The following is a 19534-nucleotide window of genomic DNA, read 5'->3' on the forward strand; positions in this document are numbered from 1 at the left end:
TATATATGCATTATTAGAAATAATTTCACTCTGTATAAACACCAATAAAGTGATAATTATGATCGAATGCATTTTCCTCTGAATCATAAGAATAGATGGTGACTTTTAAAATTAACTAGGAACATATTTAACAAAAATAAATGTGGCTTAAGTTGAATAAACAAATTTTTTTTTTTTACAAATCAGTAAACTTTTATTGTAATCCTCAGGCTTGACTTCATGGGCCTTGCAGGTGTCCTCAAGTGAAGTAAAAATTAAAAGTAGATGTTTTTAAAAGTTAAGCATTTTAAAGAACAATGATTTGCTCTTCAAACTATCAAGATTTCAGTATAATTGTTTATTGGTTGTCACTGAATTATGTGCAGTATAGTTATACTGAATAAATATGATTGTGCAAAGCAGTACACCTGGATGAGGTCCTCAGTTGAGGATCAGGAAAGGGAGAACTACATGCTCTTAGTCTGGACATGTTGGGACAAAGCAGAAGCAGAGGAAACAAAGAGAACAGGTGTGCAGTCATACGTGACAAGTCCCCAGGTGCAGACCACCGTGAACTCCACGGCATTCCAGATGTCTAATCTGTAGCACCCCGTACCCATGAGGTGTGGGTGTATAATATAAGGGAGATGAATTTCTGAGATGTCACACACCCAAACCAGCCCTGTGAAAAGTAATTAAAAGTATGATTTAAATGAGATTTTTGCAAGACCTTAAATTAATTCAAATTTTAAACTGGAGAAATAGACCCCAAACTTTGTCAATATGAAAACTGATATGTAAGACCTCCAGTAGGATTATATTTACAAACATTATTTTAGGAAAATACATGTTCTCCAAAATCTGGGGAACTTGGTCTTTTTGTTTCTAAAAGTCTCTATATAAGCTAAATTCCTGCAAAGAATGCCATTTTATTTCCCTTAGGGAACTCTAATAGAAATAGGATAAATACGATTCTTCAAAAAGCACTTTTATGTCTTAATCAGCACCTAAATTAAGTAGGGATGGTAGCAGACATAATCTAGGTATCAAAGAGTTTATCTCCATTTATAATTATTTTTAAATATGTGAAACATTTGTTGAATTATGTTAAAGAAATCACTGACTTGCAGATCAGAGAGATGAAGTAGACTGTGTGCATAATATTGCAGAGCTGCTTGGGCGTATGGTAAAGGTCTCACACGGTCTGCTTTAGTAGCATTATAGGACTTCACAAACTGATCTCTCACCAGCAATGTGAGGGGCACTGAGTTTTGGTTGTAAATGTTTCTGGTAATTTTATTTTGAACTTTTGAATGTGTTTTTACTCCTAAGGTCTGGGAATTGGGAACATGTTCTATGTGTTTTATGAAGATGGAATCAAAGTGATACAACCCATAGAATGTGAATTTCAGAGGCACATTAAGCCTAGTGAAAAGCTCCTTGGATTTCAGGCAAGTATTTTAAAAATTCCTTTACAGTTTTATATAGTAATTTTGTTAAGTAGAATTGTATTTTGGAAATACAATGAAATCTACACATATATGAGACATGTGGGTAGGACAGTGTTAAAACTATGATATTGTCTGTTACTCTATGCAGGTTTTATACTTAAAGAGGAAGATAATATATTGTGTATTCGTAATGACCTGTTTGTAATTAAAATAAAGGCACTAGAGGTGAAATATCAAAACTGAACACAGTATAAAAACTTCACCTGTTCCTTAATTTAGAATGTCTCCCATTTTGGCAGGCAATGGTTACTTTAACGTAATGAAAGAATATAGCCTATAAATAATCTGATGGGAAGCTGAGGTATATTAGATGCTTTATAAATGTTGATGCCCATTTATTCTTCATCTTATTTTTTTCATGTACCTTTATGTAATTACATGTACTTACCTTTAACAGAAATATTTATTTTCTGTAAAATTTTGGTCAGCTTTCAGAAAATAGAAGCATATATGACAAAATGCATATTGCCTATACATACTAGGGACTGTACTTCTGTGCAGGATAATAAGAAATAATAATTAATTTTATATTGCTATGGCTATGTATATCTCCACATAAATATGTGTACACCAAAATATGTAATACTAAAGATACCCACGTTACCTTTGTGTTCCCACACAAGTACACGCATGCACCAGACACCCAAAATAAGGTAAGATATTGGTAGACCTCAGAATGCAACCCTGTCTTGATACTCATTTTAAGGTTGGCATGGCGACAAGATATGAGCAAAATAGATATTAATGCCCTGGTTTAGATCCTTTACTTTCAACTCCTATTTTGAGCCTACCAGTAGCCAGTGTTGCCACATATTGACTTATGGAGACAACAATTTACAAATTAAAGCCATGTCCTAGAATGAGAAGAAGGAAAAACATGAGAATGAGATAAGATAGGCCAGCATCTCTCAGACACTCTGTAGGACAAAGCAGTCTAATGACCTCCTATTTTAAATAAAGGAAATGATTTAACTCAATATGTTTATGAGTGTTTAAAACAAAAGAAACTTTTTAATTTAAAAATATTTCACTTAAAGGCTAAATTACTGAATAGAATCATTACCATTTTTGTTAAACTATAAGTTTAACAAGTGTGAAAACACTTTAAATTGTATGTGCAGTTTTGTTTTGTTTTATAATCAGATATCAATACTGACTAAATCCATTTTGAATAAGGTGTGTGTGTATGTAAAGAAACACATATAAAAATATAAATATTTGCTTCTGATAAAGCAAGTCATTCAATTTTATGGCATGTGTATATTTTTATAAAAACATTATGGATGAGAAATTTGGGCTAACACACAGATATTGCAAATGTGGCATCAAAATAGTTATTTAAATCAAAGCAAAATCATTTAACAAAAGAGTGTTTCTGATTCCTACGGGATTGGCAGTGTTGTAGCTAGCTATTTGGAATCTAAAGCTGAAAAAACAAGGAAAATTTGATGTGATAGTTTTGTGACATGTCTGGAATATAGGGATGTGAAGTTTACTTACCTGAATGTCTCTTTTTAAAACCTTTGATTACTTAGACTGCCTCCTAAAACAAGTAGATCGATCTCTCTCTCTCTCTCTCTCTCTCCCCCCCCTCTATATATATGTATATATATATATATACCCATACACACATATATACACATGCATATATATATATAGTGAGAAATTATATACATACATATATAAATTATGTATACTTTTCTATAAAAAATTAAAATTGAAGAGGAGATAGAAACCAAACATCGGTGATGACAGCCTTAACTCATTTCCTTCAACCTGAGAACCCTTATCCACAGCAATGACAAGGCAGGGATTATTAGTTATTAAGAACTAATTGACTGCATCAGATTTTTCAAATCACCGCCCGTGGAAATCTTACAGCCATCTTACACATGGGATTATGCCAGAAATTCATACTGCAAAATAGAAAGAAATATAAGGATAGAAAGTTAACATTCTTATATAAAACAAAAATTTACAAGACTTTCTATATGCTAATGGAAAACTAAGCAAAAAGTGTAAGAAAAGTTAGATTTGTATTTTTAAGACGAGAGAAACTATCAAATTATGTGTGTTTAAATTTATGACATTTCTACTGGTTGGATGTTGAAATTGAAATACAAATACATTTTAGCTGACCAATATATTTGTTAAAGCACTAAGAATAATATAGAGAATGGATAATTGGCTAAAACTACATCCTGATTATATTGTAAAATGCAGAATACAGGCATTTGTTTATACCAAAAAAGAGAGACATATTTCTCATGCAGTTATTATAGCCCATATATATGAAATAAAGGCTAGAGTAGGTAAACTTTTATTTCGTAAAAGTTTTTATTGCTTTGTTATTTTGTTATTCCTTAATGTGAGATAAACTTAAATAATTGGAATATGTATACCCAGACACTTTCCTGATACACAAGTATACAGCAGTAGAAAAAGAAAAATTGACAGCAGTATGCTTTGAGAATAAATGTTGAATTAAATGTGTTTCTTATATGAAGCTATTTTATTTCTGTTTAAACACAAGAAGATGTGCATTTCAGAATGTGTAAGCTATTTGGTGCCACATTCTACTAGATTTCATTTCTAATTATAAAATAATTTCATGAGAAAATTGTTGAGTATTATGTCAAGAGAACATTTTTCTCCAGAGAAACAGAACCAATAGGATTAGTATCTATATCCTTGTCCAGACCTGGATCTGGGTCTATATCTCTCCATCACTGTCTGCCTCCATCTCCTTATTTTAAGGAATTGGCTCCGGAGCTGGTGGGTGGAGTGGCACGCACGTGTGTGAAATCTGTAGGGCAGGCCAGGCAGTAGGAAATTCAGATACGAGTTGGTGTTCAGTCTGGAATCCAAAATCCACAGATTAGGCCAGCAGAGTGCTGATACAAGTCAGCACTGGGGTCTTGAGTCTGACATATATAGGCAGACTGGAAACTCAAACAGATTTCTGTGTGGAAGCCGTAAGGTGGGATTCCTTCTTCCGTGGGAAACCTCACTCTTAAATCTGAAGGCCTGCAACTAATTGCATGAGTCCCACTCACATTACGGGGGGTGGTCTGTCTTACTTAAAGCTAACCAATTTAATTTACTTTTTAATTAATTTTTATTGACGTATAGTTGCTTTACAATGCTGTGTTAGTTTCTGCTGTACAGCAAAGTGAATCAGTTGTACGTATACATATATCTTCTCTTTTTGAGATTTCCTTACCATTTAGATCACCACAGTGCATTAAGTAGAGTTCCCTGTGCTATACAGTAGGTTCTCATTGGTTATCTATTTTATACATAATAGTGTATCTATACCAGTCATAATTTCCCAGTTCATCCCACTACCCCCCTTCCCCGCTAAGTATCCATACGTTTGTTCTCTACATCTGTGTCTCTATAAAGCCAACTAATTTTAAATGTTAATCACCTCCACAATACTTTCACAATGACATCCAGACTAGTTCTTTTTTTTATTATTTTATTCAAGTATAGTTGATTTACAGTGTTGTATTAATTTCTGATGTACAGCAAAGTGATTCAGTTATACATATATATATATATATATTCTTTTTCATATTCTTTTCCATTATGGTTTATCACAGGACTCTGAATATAGTTCCCTGTGCTTTACAGTAGGACCTTCTTGTTTATCCATTCTCTATCAGACTAGTTCTTGACCAACAACTGAGCAACATAGCCTAGTCATAGCCAAGCTGACATAGGAAACAACCCACCACATCTTACTATACCTCTATTAGTCAAGACTTTGATTAGCATTTTTATTCCCAGTGTACTTACACATGGCAGGTAGTCGAGTAACATTTGTGAAATAAATTTAAGGAAAACTCCATTGCTTAGAGCCTTAGGCTAGTCATTCTTTTATGCATTGCCTGAGTTTAAAGATGTATACATCTAATTCCCTCCTCACCTCTCCTTACTTTACAATTCCCACAAAACAGTATTCTTCTTGTGAAAAATGTTTCATAGAATAATTGATCACTGAATTGTTTCAGGGTAAACATAACCTCAGGGTAAACATAACCTCTATTAATTCAAGATCACACGGTCAAAATATACTGTTCAAATGCCCAGTCTAAGATAGTTTGGAGTTCTATTATAGAAAAAAGAAAGCTAGTTCTTCTGGATTTTAGAAGATAAATCACTTGATTGTGAGTAGTGGAAATGAGTCTTTTCGAATCATTTTTTCCCCACAAAAAAGGATTAAACATAAAAATAATATGTTTCAAAGTCACTGTTGATATTAAGAGAATTGCAATTCCCAATACAACCCATTGGCTAGTAAAGTTTAGATAAAAACTGAAATATTTAGAATACAGAATCTTTGATCAAATCTCTCAGAAGTTGCTGTTTGCTTGCTCTAAATAAAAATTCAATTTTGGTGCAATGTCAGATTACATCAGGTTTCAGCTTTTGGTAGTGAGTTGGTTGAAGATTCATAGAACATGCTTTTATTTATACTCTCATCTATCTTTTTTCTTTTTTTTTTTGTGATGCAGCCTAACTAGACAGGATTCTTGCTATATTTATCCTAGTTGTATACATGATTTCATCTTGTCAACTACAGTAAGTGTGTACTTCAAGCAAATAGGATTCTATCCCAGACTTATAACTTCAGAACTCAAACTGAAGTGGGTTTGGAAAAATGTTTCAATTATTAGGCTTTTGCAAGATTACCAACTGTTTCACTCTTCTGGTTTTCAAGTATTTTGTCAACCTTATCCACAACTCTTAATCTTTAATGCTTTTTTACTTCACTTCCTTCTCTGTTCGCTTATTAAGATCCAGCTGCTGTTCTCCATACATACCATCGTATTATTTATTCTTTCGTGGGGACTAGAAGAGCTTGAAAGAAAAATCACACAAATCTTATCATGTGTGGGTCTTAAGTATATAGGGGTGTGTGTGTGTATTTTGGTTGGGGGGCAATGTTGCGTGGCTTGTGGGATTTTAGTGCCCCAGCCAGGGATCAAGCTTGGGCCCGTGGCAGTGAGAGCACAGAGTCTTAACCACGGGAGCACCAGGGAAGTCCCACATGCACGGGTCTTATATTTTAGGATGCAAAGATTCTGTTACTGGCTTTAATGCAACTTAAATGATACTAACTCCAGAGGATCATAGTTTCTGCAGAAAGTCTGATGTGAATCACCTCTAAAATGTCTATTTTCTAGGCTTGGAATTTCCACATAAGAAAATTACCTAGACTTTATAAATGAATATGATTGGTACTCTATTAGAATGGAGGTTTTACATAGGAACAGGTTGTGTCCATAGTGTGCAGAATACTCAGGTATCAAGAAATTGAAACTGAGATTAGAAATGGGGAAACAGCTCTGTCTGCTGTGTCCACACTTCTCTCTCTGCTGGCGTTCCCCTCTTCTCAGGGCATTTATCCATTTCCTTGGTAATACTTCCAAACCCCCTTTTCAGCATCTCCTTCTGTGTCTAATCCAGTTACTACTTCTCCAAACTCTGTCCAGAAAAATAATTGTTAAAACACCAGCCGCTTTATATGATGCAGGCAATTCATGTCTCCATGAAGCCATCAAGCAACCTTTTGAATTCAGTACCACTGTATATTTCAGAAAGGTAATCGAAATTTTCCCCACTTATTCTTTTCTCAGTGGGTCTCTATTCAAACATGGCTTAACTTACAAAGAGTTCTAGAATGATAAAAATTTAAGCTTTCATTACAATGATATCCTGCAAAGAGCTTCCTTTGCACTTACAATGGTATCCTGCAAAGAGCTGCCTAAAGAGAGTAATGCAAACTACCTCTAACTATTCCTTAGAAGATTATGCTGTTGATTTTAAAAGAAATAAATTTATGAAATTGGTCTTTGAAGCCCTGGATTTAAAGGGGCCTTGTAATCTTTCATTAAAAATCACACTCTTCTGAAATTCTCACATTGCGCTTCTGTTACGCTTGAAGTAGGCAAGGCTGACGTTAGGGGGAGAGCCGCGGGGAGCGTGTAAATCATGCAACAGCATCTTAATGGAGTTGTATAGCATATTAATTGGATCAAGTAATCTTATCTAAGAAAGCATATTAGGTTTTTAAGAGATTATTAATAAGAGCCAGCCAAGTTATTTGGTAAATGTGACCAGAATTATGTATGTGTCTCAAACTGTCTCTTGCCATCGCATTTTTTATGTGAAATACAAGGATTCACTACACACACCTAGGAGCGCATTTTCTGTACTTGAGAAAGAAATGTACTTATAGTAATTTGGAATTTCAATAGAAACTTCTTAAAGGTAAAATTGAAGAGTTTAACATAAAAATTATTCATACAAATATCTTTAAACATAACACCATTTTACTTGCGACTTACAAAAATCACATAAATCTAGTTTCTGTGGCTCTTAAACTACAGTTTCTGGTCTAAGATTGAGTTTTATTCACAAAAAAAGTACCTGTTGACTTATTCAAGGTAATAGATTGGCATATGGTAAAAATAAAATAATACAGAAGTAGTAGTTTCTTACTCTGTACCTTACTATCCCCAGTCTGACTTCATGCAACCAATTACATTTAATCACTTTAAGTAATATGCTCAGGAATGGTATTTCTTGAATTATCAATATTAGGTATTTTCTAGTGATGTTCCTCTCTGAAGGATGATAATTTCCAAATTTTCTTCTCTCTAAATATGTTGAAAAGTTACTGTAACAAGATTAATTGTAATTATCATATTGAGGATTAGATTGATGATTTTAATGATTTATTTAAACCTTAGTCCTTATTTTTCTTTTCCTTTTCTTTCTTAAAATTTCTATTTAACTGATCTCTTGCTTGATTTCTCATTGCTTACATTTTATATTTCAACAATAGTTGTCAAAATTGTAATTTCATACTGAAGGCTTGTCATTTCTTTAATATCTTTTTCATATTTAGATAGGTCATTAATCTCAGTTTGAATAATGTGAGAGGCTGTGCAGGAAGGAAAACAATACAGTAAATTAATGGCTTTATTTTACTTTATTAAATGTTTGAATCACTAAATTTTTTTTGAAAATATTGCTAAACGTTTACAATGACAGTTTTGCATTTCTCCATATACTTTATCGTATGATGATGTCATATGTTTTCGAAATTTCTTAAATCTATATTTAAAATACAACTATATAATAAAAATCCCAAGGAAAACAAAACTTAAACCTCAAAATTATTGTTCATCCCATTACTATTGAAGCTGCTAATTTTTGCCCATTAAAACTCCTTTTTTTCTCATATTTAAAAATCCACATACTAGTATCATTTTCATTTAAAAAGTCACTCTTTAATATATAACTTTCAGCATAGTTATTTGTGAATATAATTTTTCAAAATACCATCTTATGTCTGATAGTTTACTTTTGAAATTATTTAGAAAGCTGAAAGATGCAAACGAAAAACAGCATATCAGATTATATAATCTGCATACATAAAGGATTTACATTGAACTAAGTCACAGAGGCAGTTTTGGTGAATTCTTATTCAATATTGTCTTCACTTTATTACTCAAGAATATTTCTGAGCTGGATAGTGTGGCAGAACCCCTATCAGATTTGTCAGTAAAGAGAGACAAGAGAAAATGTAATTCTGCAGGCAATATAATAAATAAAGATACAGTTTTAAAGAAAAAGGACAAAGAAAATGTAAATTTGGTCTGTCTTCTTACCTATAAAGAAGATAGGCACAGGAGTAAATTATTTTTATGTAACATTTATTTCTAAAGGTTTACAAGATATGATTTCAAAATGGGTGTATTTTATGGTTTTTATATTAATTGATACAAACACAGCAAAATACCTATGTGTATAAATTATTTGGCCAGAATCCGCTCACTTCATACCTTTAAGAAAGAGAATATAAGGTCATTTTCAATAATAATAATTAACTAGTTAATGTCGTAAAGCAAGCTAAAATAATGTTTAAAGAATGTTGACCTGAAAAAGTGTAATGATTCTCAGTGTCGGCGTTCCTATGTGGAACAAATTAATGTGTGAATTACAATACAGTTTAAAAGTACACATGCGTATAATTATCCTCTCTGGAGCCTTATAATTTTTGAAGATAAATCTACCACATTTCAGAATGTTTTTCAGTCCATAATAATCTTAAAAAAACGACTAAGCCTGCCTTCCACATAAGGCGCCCTCTGCCGGACAATATGGGGAGATGCAGAACTCCATCAAAATGACACTGCCATCTGCATTGTGAGATTATGTTGCATAGAAAAAAGTTCAATTCCTAAGTGATGTTACACTCTATTGAACAAATATAGAGAATGCAACAATCATAAAATTCCCTCAACTCATGCTTGTACGTCAACATTTTTAAAACAGTTACAAGACAGAATAAGCCATTCAGAGCAAGAGATTACATAATGTATTCTTAGAAAGGCAATTAATAAAACCTCTCTTGGTCCTCAACTAATGTCCCCAAAAAGAGAAATCTGTAAAATGTGCATTATCAAAACTCATGCATTTAAAGAAAGAAAGGGGAACTTAAAGTTTCTGATATTCCATGTCATTCAGATTGTTTGACCCTTTTCCTTAAAAGTTTATCTTTGTTTCCTTTGTGTCCTACAGATATATACCAATAAGAAATCATTTACTTTATTTTAATATAAGAATTTCAAAGAATCAAGGAATAGAATCTACATGAAAGTCCTTTAAAGGTTTAATGACAGTTTGTTAATGTGGCTTATGGTTCCCCCAAACTAAACTTCAAGTTTTTACTTCAATCCTATCTTGTAGAAGTAATTTCTTTGCCTGCCTGATAATCTATCTCATAGGTATTATTTATTTCAAAATCTGTATTTTCTTTGGTAATATGATCAGAACATAGAGAAGTGAAATCTATCAAAACAAAATTGCTTGCTTTTAAAATACATTTTATTTATTTATTTATTATTTTTGCAGTATTCACTTTATTTTGTTATTATTTTTTTAACATCTCTATTGGAGTAGAATTGCTTTACAATGGTGTGTTAGTTTCTGCTTTATAACACAGTGAATCAGCTCTACATATACATATATCCCCATATCTCCTCCCTCTTGCGTCTCCCTCCCACCCCTCTAAGTGGCCACAAAACACCAAGCTGATCTCCCTGTGCTATGTGGCTGCTTCCCACTAGCTATCTATTGTACATTTGGTAGTGTATATAAGTCCATGCCCCTCTCTCACTTCGTCCCAGCTTCCCCTTCCCCTTCTCCATGTCCTCAAGTCCATTCTCTACGTCTGCGTCTTTATTCCCATCCTGCCCATAGGTTCTTCATGACCATTTTCTTTTTTAGATTCCATATATATGTGTTAGCATACAGTATTTGTTTTTCTCTTTCTGACTTACTTCACTCTGTATGACAGACTCTAGGTCCATCCACCTCACTACAGATTACTCAATTTCATTTCTTTTTATGTCTGAATAATATTCCATTGTATATATGTGCCACATCTTCTTTATCCGTTCATCTGTTGATGGACACTTAGGTTGTGTCCATGTCCTGGCTATTGTAAACAGAGCTGCAATGAATATTGTGGTACATGACTCATTTTAAATGAATCTATTTGGACTAGTTTACCTTGATGCTCCAATTGAAGAAGTGTCAAGGTAAATTAATCCAAACAGTCTTCTTAAAGTAGTCCTCTTAATTTTGACTATTAATCAGTAGCTGGAAAGGACCGTTTAAGCAAATATTCTCTATTGTTACTTAAGGAAACTAGAGTACAGAACATATTTGAAAGAAGTAACCTCTATCTTTCCATGATATCCATCAGTTTTCATAGTGATGTCATAATTTTGATGAGCTTTTCAACATTTTAAGGAGAGGTTTACATACTAAAGTACATTCTTTTTTTTTTTTTTTCTTCTTGTGTGGTCATTTAACTTCATGTGTTATCTGGTAAGAAAGAATTTTTTAATAATAAATTTTCACCCTATCTAACCAACTTACCAATTGTGCTTTGTTAAATAAAGTTAGGAAGGAGCACCATTGCTCCTGTACAAATCAAATCTTCAACACGTTGGGAAATGAAATTAAACACAACTAATTCTTTAATTCCAACTATCTAAACTGCCATTTAATTGAGTTGATCCTTCCTGAACCTTGCGGGTCCATATAATTTACGTTTCCTGATATTCCCCATATTTGTCTAATTTCTTTAGTGCTTAATGTTAGCTTTCAATTCAAAGGACATTTTGCCAGACTCTATTTACTTGTTCTTGGACCTAATGTGAAACCTATGGTCTTGATATTTAACTTGTCTCACCATTATTCAAGTTTATGCCTTTTCCAAAAGTCATTAAGTCCCTGCCCCTGGATTCTCAGTGCCCACTGACACCTGGACCAACTCCCAGCCAGGATTCTGGCTCATTTACAAGAACCAGGAGAATCGACACACAAATCATTCAGTCCTGCACTGACGAAAGATCTAGAGTTCTTCTCTCATGTTTTGCAGACATTTGAAATTTAACACTCTGCAAATTTATTTACTTTTAAATTGGTTATTCACCTCACACCTGTCAAGATGGCCATCATTAAAATGTCTACAAATAACAAATGCTGGTGGGAATATGGAGAAAAGGGAACCTTCCTACACTGTGGGTGGGAATGTAAATTGCTGCAGCCACTGTGGAAATCGGTATAGAAGCTCCTCAAAAAATTAAAAATGGAACTACCGTATGATCCAGCAATTCCACTTCTGGATATTTATCCAAAGAACATGAAAACACTAATTTGAAGAGATACATGAACCTCTATGCTCATTGTAGCATTATTTACAATAGTTAAGATATGGAAGCAGCCCAATTGCCCATCAACAGATGAATGGATAAAGAAGATGTGGTATATTTATATATTTTTTTATGATGGAATATTAGTCATAAAAAAGAATGAAATTATGCCATTTGCAGCAACATGGGTGGACTTAATATAATATTTCTATAAACTGGTAATATATTTTCTGTTTAAGCAGAGTAGAAGTAATTCAGATAGCTTTGCTTCCTGTTTTTGTTTTTTTCTTTTATTGAAACCATGGACAAGTTCTAATTTAATCCTCTGAATTTCTAGGTAAGGAAATGAGAAAAGACAAATAATTAGCTCAATATCATAGAACTGCCAAGTGATAAAGGGAAAAATAAGTTCTCCTGACCACATATGCAACCATCATTCTGTATTTAAAGTAACTCTTTGAAATTCTTAAATATACACAGTGAACTTCCCTCTAAAACATTTTGGGAAATTGAAAAAAAAATATTTGATGAAAAATGTGTAGACTATTATAGTTTTCGTGAAATATATCCCATAGTGAATTTTCTATAGGAAAATAACAGGTAACATTTATTGATCGTTTGACCTTTTCAAACATGATTTTATTTAACAAACATAATAATCCTATGTGATTGGTGATATTGTACCAGTGACATAAACAAAGCTTAAAAGGAGTATTTACATGGCTAATATGAGTGTAAAACTGGATTACATCTAATTCTGGTTGACCTCAAAGCCTGTGTTTTTAATCTTTCTAATAATTTGCGGCTAAAGAGAAATCAGTCCTCAGTATATGATTGTATAGTGTTATCTGCTCCATTTTTGTTATAACACTGGAGGACATAAATGCATTCTCCTTATGTTAAAAGAAAGGAAGAAAATTTCTTTACTGTGGTCTTTGTACCATTGATATCCTAGAATCAAAAATCATACTATCTGACAGTTTTCTTATATAGGCCAAATTAAGGCAAATCAGCCCCTAAATGCCATGACTACCTATGCTTTGACTAATACGAACTAGATTGTTTATGACATTTTCATAAATGAAATGGGAACTAGAATTAGATAAATTGAATATATCTAACTGTAGAAATAAGCAGTTGTATCACTTGGGTTATAAGCAGTGATCTCGACTAAAAATTGACGAAAGTAATTTAACCTCATTGCCTTTAAAAAAAAAATGGTCCAATAAGGGAGATAACCATGGATATTAAATTGTTTAACATGCTATTGTAAGATCTAGGGTTTTTTTATATTGCAAAGCAAGATTAAAAGAATGCATTATATCTAGTGTATTCACAAATAGCTCAACCTTATATATATATATATATATATATATATATATTTCTTCATGATTATAAAAAAAATCCTGGAAATCGTAATCTAAACATTCCAGTTCAGTACAAAGGACCCTTGTTTCATTTCTTTGATTCATGATAAACTGAACATTGCATTTATTAAAGTGAACACTATTTTGTCAAGTGTTTCATTCACTTTTCTATTTATCTCAGTAGACTCAGATTGCAACAGTTTTGGATATATATGTATTTTAAAGCTATTTAAAAGAGAAAGAGAGAGCTAGAAAAGAAAAGAAGGCTCAAAATCAGAGCTTCTTAAAACATTTGTGGAAAAGAACCCTCCAGGCACGCCTGACACACCCAAGCTTGTCTAAACCCTATTAAAGGAGATGGGTCCGCTGATCATGCTTATGGATATTATGTCAATGGCAAATTGTTAGAAAAGATTCTAAATGGTTATTTTCCATTTCTGTACTATTCTCAGCTTGGTAAGGAATGATATGCCAACAGGCAGCTATCCACAGACTATATTTTGAAGATGTTCTAGAATTCGGTTTCTCAATGATTCTGGATGACACAGAATAGTGTTTAACAACATGTTTGAAAAATATACACTTTTTGATCCTCTCTCCTTTTTTTTTCTGTGATAAGTGACATTTAAACTTGTATTTACTGAGGAAATATTGTACCTTCCCCAGTATGTCTATAAAATGTAGAAATACAGGAATAGCAAAGGCTAACATTTTAGGCAGGGATGATAGTACCTGATTAAAGGCCAAATTATGTGGCACCAAATATAAATGCTACAAAAATTCAGACAAGAAGAAAATTAGTAAGACCCACAGTAATTAGGATGAGCCATATAGGTGTTGGAAATACGGCTACCAAATGTAGATTAAAAAGAATTGGATTAATAAAATGTGTGATGCGTTCTTTAGTTGCTGTGGAAAATCATTGGTTTTTTAATAAGATTTTGATGAGAACACTCTAGCTGGAGAACAGGCCATTTGTTGGAGAACAACAAAGAATACAGTTACACATTTTGAGTAAGGTTTATTTATTATTTTTTCCTTTTTGCAAAAGTTCTCTTTCCTCCCAATTCTCAATTACTTCCAAGAAAGCGGACTCTCCTGCCAGTCTTAGGAACCTGATAGGTAGAGAAGCAGTAAAGTTAAACAATGAGAACTACTGAAACCAATTTATTTTCAATAGTTAATGACCTGATCCCAATCAGTGAGAGAACCAGGTCGACAATACGTCTAGGAGTTTTCAAATTTAATGATATGTTTACATATTTATCAAACATCAAACCCTCTCTCTCTCTCCACCTTTAACGCAACATTCATTCACAATAGTTCACTCTGTATCTAGGAGCATCTGCATACTATCCTTGGGTGAACCCATAATGTGGTACCCAAATTGGGTGTGTACATCTTAGTTCACCTGATTTGTTGTATACTTATTTCTGCACTTAGTGCTGCAGTGAACCTAGGGGTGGGTATATCTTTTCAAATTAACATAATTTTTATTTCCTTCAGAAAAATACCCAGAAGTGGAATTCCTAGATTGTATGGTAGTTCTATTTTTAATTTTCTGAGGAAGCTTCATAAGGTTTTCCATAGTGGCTGCATCAACTTACAATTCCACCAGCGGCACATGAGGGTTCTCTTTTTTTCCACATACTAGCCAATAGTTGTTTTTGCTGTCTTTTTGAAGATAGCCATTCTGGCAGGTGTAATTTTATGGCTCATTGTAGTTTTAATTTGCACTTCCCTGACGATTAGTGATGTTGAGCATCTTTGCATGTGTCTGTTGGCCATCTGGGTGTTTTCAAAATGCCTATTCAGGTCCTTTGCCCACTTTTTAATTGAGTTGTTTGCTTTTTTGATATTGAGATAGACAATATTTAAATGAATGGGTGTAGATGTGTTCCAATAAACCTTTATTTATGGAAATCTGAATACCAGATAATGTTTACACATCACAACATAGTACTCTTCTTTTGATTTTTTTTCAACTGTTAAAAAATACCAAAAAGTGTTCTTAGTTCCTAGGCCATTTACCGAAATAGGCAGTGTGCTGAATTTGGCCTGGGGTCATGGTTTGCTGCTTCTCGCCTTACAAGAATGAAAAAACATTCCAGGAAGAATCAAGAGTCTGAAACAGCTAAATATGGCAGAAATTATAAGCAACTTGAGAGCAGGCATTCACACAAATTCATGTTTTTATTTCCAAACAGAGCTTTGCATGATATCTTTCACATAGTAAGTGTTCAATAAATGTTCCCCAGCAATAACCGAAGAGCAATGATCACAGATTCTAAAGCTCTTTATGACTCTTCAAGAACTCTCTTTTGGAAGAGACAGGATCTGGAAAGCAAGTTTGAAGTATGAGCAATTTAGAGTGAAAGGTCAAGAAATGAAATTAAGGTTCTTGAAACTTGTTCAAAGTCTAAAGAAAATTAGATGGATTATTGAAAGGGAAAGCAGGTGAATCCAAATAATGTTTACTTAAATTACAGGGGCATGTGCATGTTCCAACACACCTGGAGACATAGCTAAAGTTATAATTAAAATGTAGGCAGATTCTGTCTTCAGGCAAAAGATAGTGGACAAACGGTGATCAGAGAGAAGGATGCAAGGAAGGAATAAGGACAGAAACTTGTTGAGTTGGATGCAAGGTAAACAAATGTGCTTGTGACAAATTCATTCATCCTCACCATGAAAGACACAGAGGTAGACTATGAAGAAAGGGAGGAAAGAAAGATGGGAAATTGGAGATTTAAGGGAAAAGTGTTTTTAATAGGTCATCAATACAATATATGAAAATGACCAAGTCCTATAGAAGATGAGTATATATATCCATCTACTCGAACTATAACTTGTGTTTAGCAAATCAGGAAGCATCAACACTATTTTAATTGCTAAATCAAAATTTCCATCATCACTAGTGATACATCTTATATCCCTTTAAAATTTTGGAAGAAGATAATACATAAATAGGAACTGCATAATGAAATATGGAAGTAACCCAAAGGGAAATAGATAAATTCTAATTATGAGCTAGAATTGTCTTTTTATTATTGACTTGTCTTCATTAGCTCTAAAATCCTATTAATCCTTTAACTCTCAAAGGCAGTATACATTTCTATAAAAATGATTGATACTCTTTGATATAATTTCTGACAGTTTTCCTCATCAGTACGCATTATCTTAATCTTCTTTTGCATCTCTTATATATTTTAGTTTCCTTTTATCACTGAATGCCTAATGCATGTGAAAAATATTCCCCTACTCTTCCTATCCACAGAAATAAATACTAATCTATGTAATCTGAAAACAGAGGAGTGCTATTGTAAAACGGGACCTAATAGACTATAATCAGCAATAATGGCCTGAAGCAAAGCAAAGAAAATTCAGGGTGACTGTCAGGAAACTTTTAATGGCTTTGTAAAAATGATTGTGAGTCTGGTCAGGGCCATCTTATAGGGACAGCATACAAATAGGAAATAATTCCCAGCAGAGCAGTTTATTTTACTGTTGACTAGTTTTGTAGCAAACAAAGGGGTGGAAATTTCTCCCGGTTCAGCTGTTTTTTGACTGACAGTTTAGTGTCAGGTTACTCACACTTTCTGTTGTTTTGACAGGTTTTGTTGGGAGCTTTTACACAACGGCAAAGAATTTGTAAACAATTTTCCTATATTCAGATCCTTTCGTCAACCTTAGGTCCCACTTTTTCCCACCTTTTCATGCCTCTCAAGTACTTAGGTAGAGTTTGAGTCTCCTGAAATAGGTTCTTGTCAAAGATGTTCAAGATATTGGGTTGGCCGAAAAGTGCCTTTGGTTTTTAAGTAAAAATAAAAGACAACATTTTTCATTTTCACCAAGAACTTTATTGAACAACATATTCACCCTTTTGTTCCACTATCTTCTGCCATTTTTCAGGCAACTTCATAATTCCATCTTCCCAGAACTTTTTATCTTTTTGAGCAGAGAACTGTTGTAGATGCCTTTTACAGTCTTCCAGGGAACTGAAATCTTTTCCATTAAGAGAATTTTGTAAAAATGAAATAAATGGAAATCCAAAGGTGCAATGCCTGGTGAATACGGCAGATGAAACAGAACTTCCCAGCCAACCTGTAACAGTTTTTGCCTGGTCATCAAAGAAACATCAGGTCTTGTGTTATCCTGATGGAAGATTATGCATTTTCTGCTGACTAATTCTGGATGCTTTTCATCGAGTGCTGCTTTCAATTGGTCTAACTGGGAGCAGTACTTGTTGCAATTAATTGTTTCGTTTTTCGGAAGGAGCTCATAATAGAGGACTTCCTTCAAATACCACCATGTACACAACATCACCTTCTTTGGATGAAGAGCAGCCTTTGGTGTGGTTGGTGGTGGTTCATTTCACTTGCCCCAAGATCTCTTCTATTCCACATTATTGTACAGTATCCACTTTCCATTGCCAGTCAAAATTGTTTTAAAAACGGTACGTTTTCATTACGTTTCAGCAGAGAATCACATGAGGAAATACAATCAAGGTTTTTTTTGCTTAACTTACGTGGAAACCAAATATCAAAGCGATTCACATAACCAAGTTGGAGCAAATGATTTTTAACACTTGATTTGGATATTTTGAGTATGTCGGCTATCTCCCAAGTGGTATAACGTTGATTGTTCTCAGTTGTCTCAATTTGATCACTATCAACTTCAACTTGTCTACCTACCTGTGGAGCGTCGTCTAGCAAGAAATCTCCAGCATGAAACTTCACAAACCACTTTTGACACGTTCGATCAGTCACAGCACCTTCTCCATACACTGCACAAATCTTTTTTTTGGTTGCGTTTTTACCTTTCTTGAAATAATAAAGCATGATATACCAAGAATGTTGCTTTTTTTCTTCCATCTTCAATATTAAAATGGCTCCACACAAGTTCGCCAATTTTGATAATTTTTTTTAAATGCACACTGATATGACAGCTGTCACAGTGCAATCTAACAAAATTGTTTTGAATGAAGTTAAAGACAACTAAGCGCTACTAGAGGCATCTTGAGGAAAAAACTGAACGAACCTTTTGACCAACCCAATACTTCTGAAGAAAAATGGTGTAGAAAATAATGTTTCAGTGAATTGATGAATGAAGGTACAATCCTGTACTGTGTTCTGGGCATGTGCTGAGGACAGATTTCTGCCATCAGGTTTGTGTTGCCTGCTGACGAGTGCCATGGACACCATTGGTGGTCATCTTAGTATTATTGTGGTGCATTCTATGAAATGCAGTTCATTCAAACTCCCCAGAACTATCGGAAATATACACGTGATGTTTAGTTTTGAGGTTTTTTGCTTATGTCCTGGAAGCCTGTCACACTTGTACTGTTCAGAGAACACTACAGTTCCCTGGTGTTATATGTCCCTGATATTTTAGTGAACCTGGGAATTCTGGACTGGATTTTTTTTTTTTTTTTTTTTTTTTTTTTTTTTTTTTTAGCGGTACGCAGGCCTCTCCCGTTGCGGAGCACAGGCTCCGGACGCGCAGGCTCAGCGTCCATGGCTCACGGGCCCAGCCGCTCCGCAGCATGTGGGATCTTTCTGGACCGGGGCATGAACCCGTGTCCCCTGCATCGGCAGGCGGACTCTCAACCACTGCGCCACCAGGGAAGCCCTGGACTGGATCTTAAAAATGAGTGGATTCTCCAGGTCCTCTGGAATTAGATCTGAAGTTTGGGGGAAAAAAACCCCCAGCAAGCTACATACTAAGCTGCTCATTCCAAAGTGTTCTGGGCTTTGCATTATTTTGCAAGTTTTATGCAAGCAAGAAAAAACACCTACTCTGGTTGTGCTGCCTCAGAAGAGTTACTGTGGTAGTCATTTTAGTTACTAAAAGGCAAATGTGGTTTATGTGCTGTCAGTGTTATCTTTTCATTGAAAGAAATGCTTAGGTGGTGTTGACCATGAAAATTTTGTTG

The 19534-nt window shown here is 34.0% G+C and overlaps 1 protein-coding gene across 5 annotated transcripts in view; it reads left to right on the top strand.

The window, feature by feature from the left end:
• FSTL5 (follistatin like 5) overlaps positions 1 to 19534 on the top strand; it is a 1111808-nt gene that overhangs the window by 1022163 nt on the left and 70111 nt on the right. For all 5 annotated transcript variants that reach the window (XM_079921028.1, XM_079921031.1, XM_079921029.1 and 2 more), the window contains one exon: positions 1312 to 1430. In XM_079921028.1, coding sequence (XP_079777154.1) covers positions 1312 to 1430 — 119 coding nt within the window. The remainder of the gene's footprint in view (positions 1 to 1311; positions 1431 to 19534) is intronic.

This window comes from Stenella coeruleoalba (genome assembly GCF_951394435.1).
Source record: "Stenella coeruleoalba genome assembly, chromosome: 4".
In the NCBI taxonomy this organism is placed as follows: Eukaryota; Metazoa; Chordata; class Mammalia; order Artiodactyla; family Delphinidae; genus Stenella; species Stenella coeruleoalba.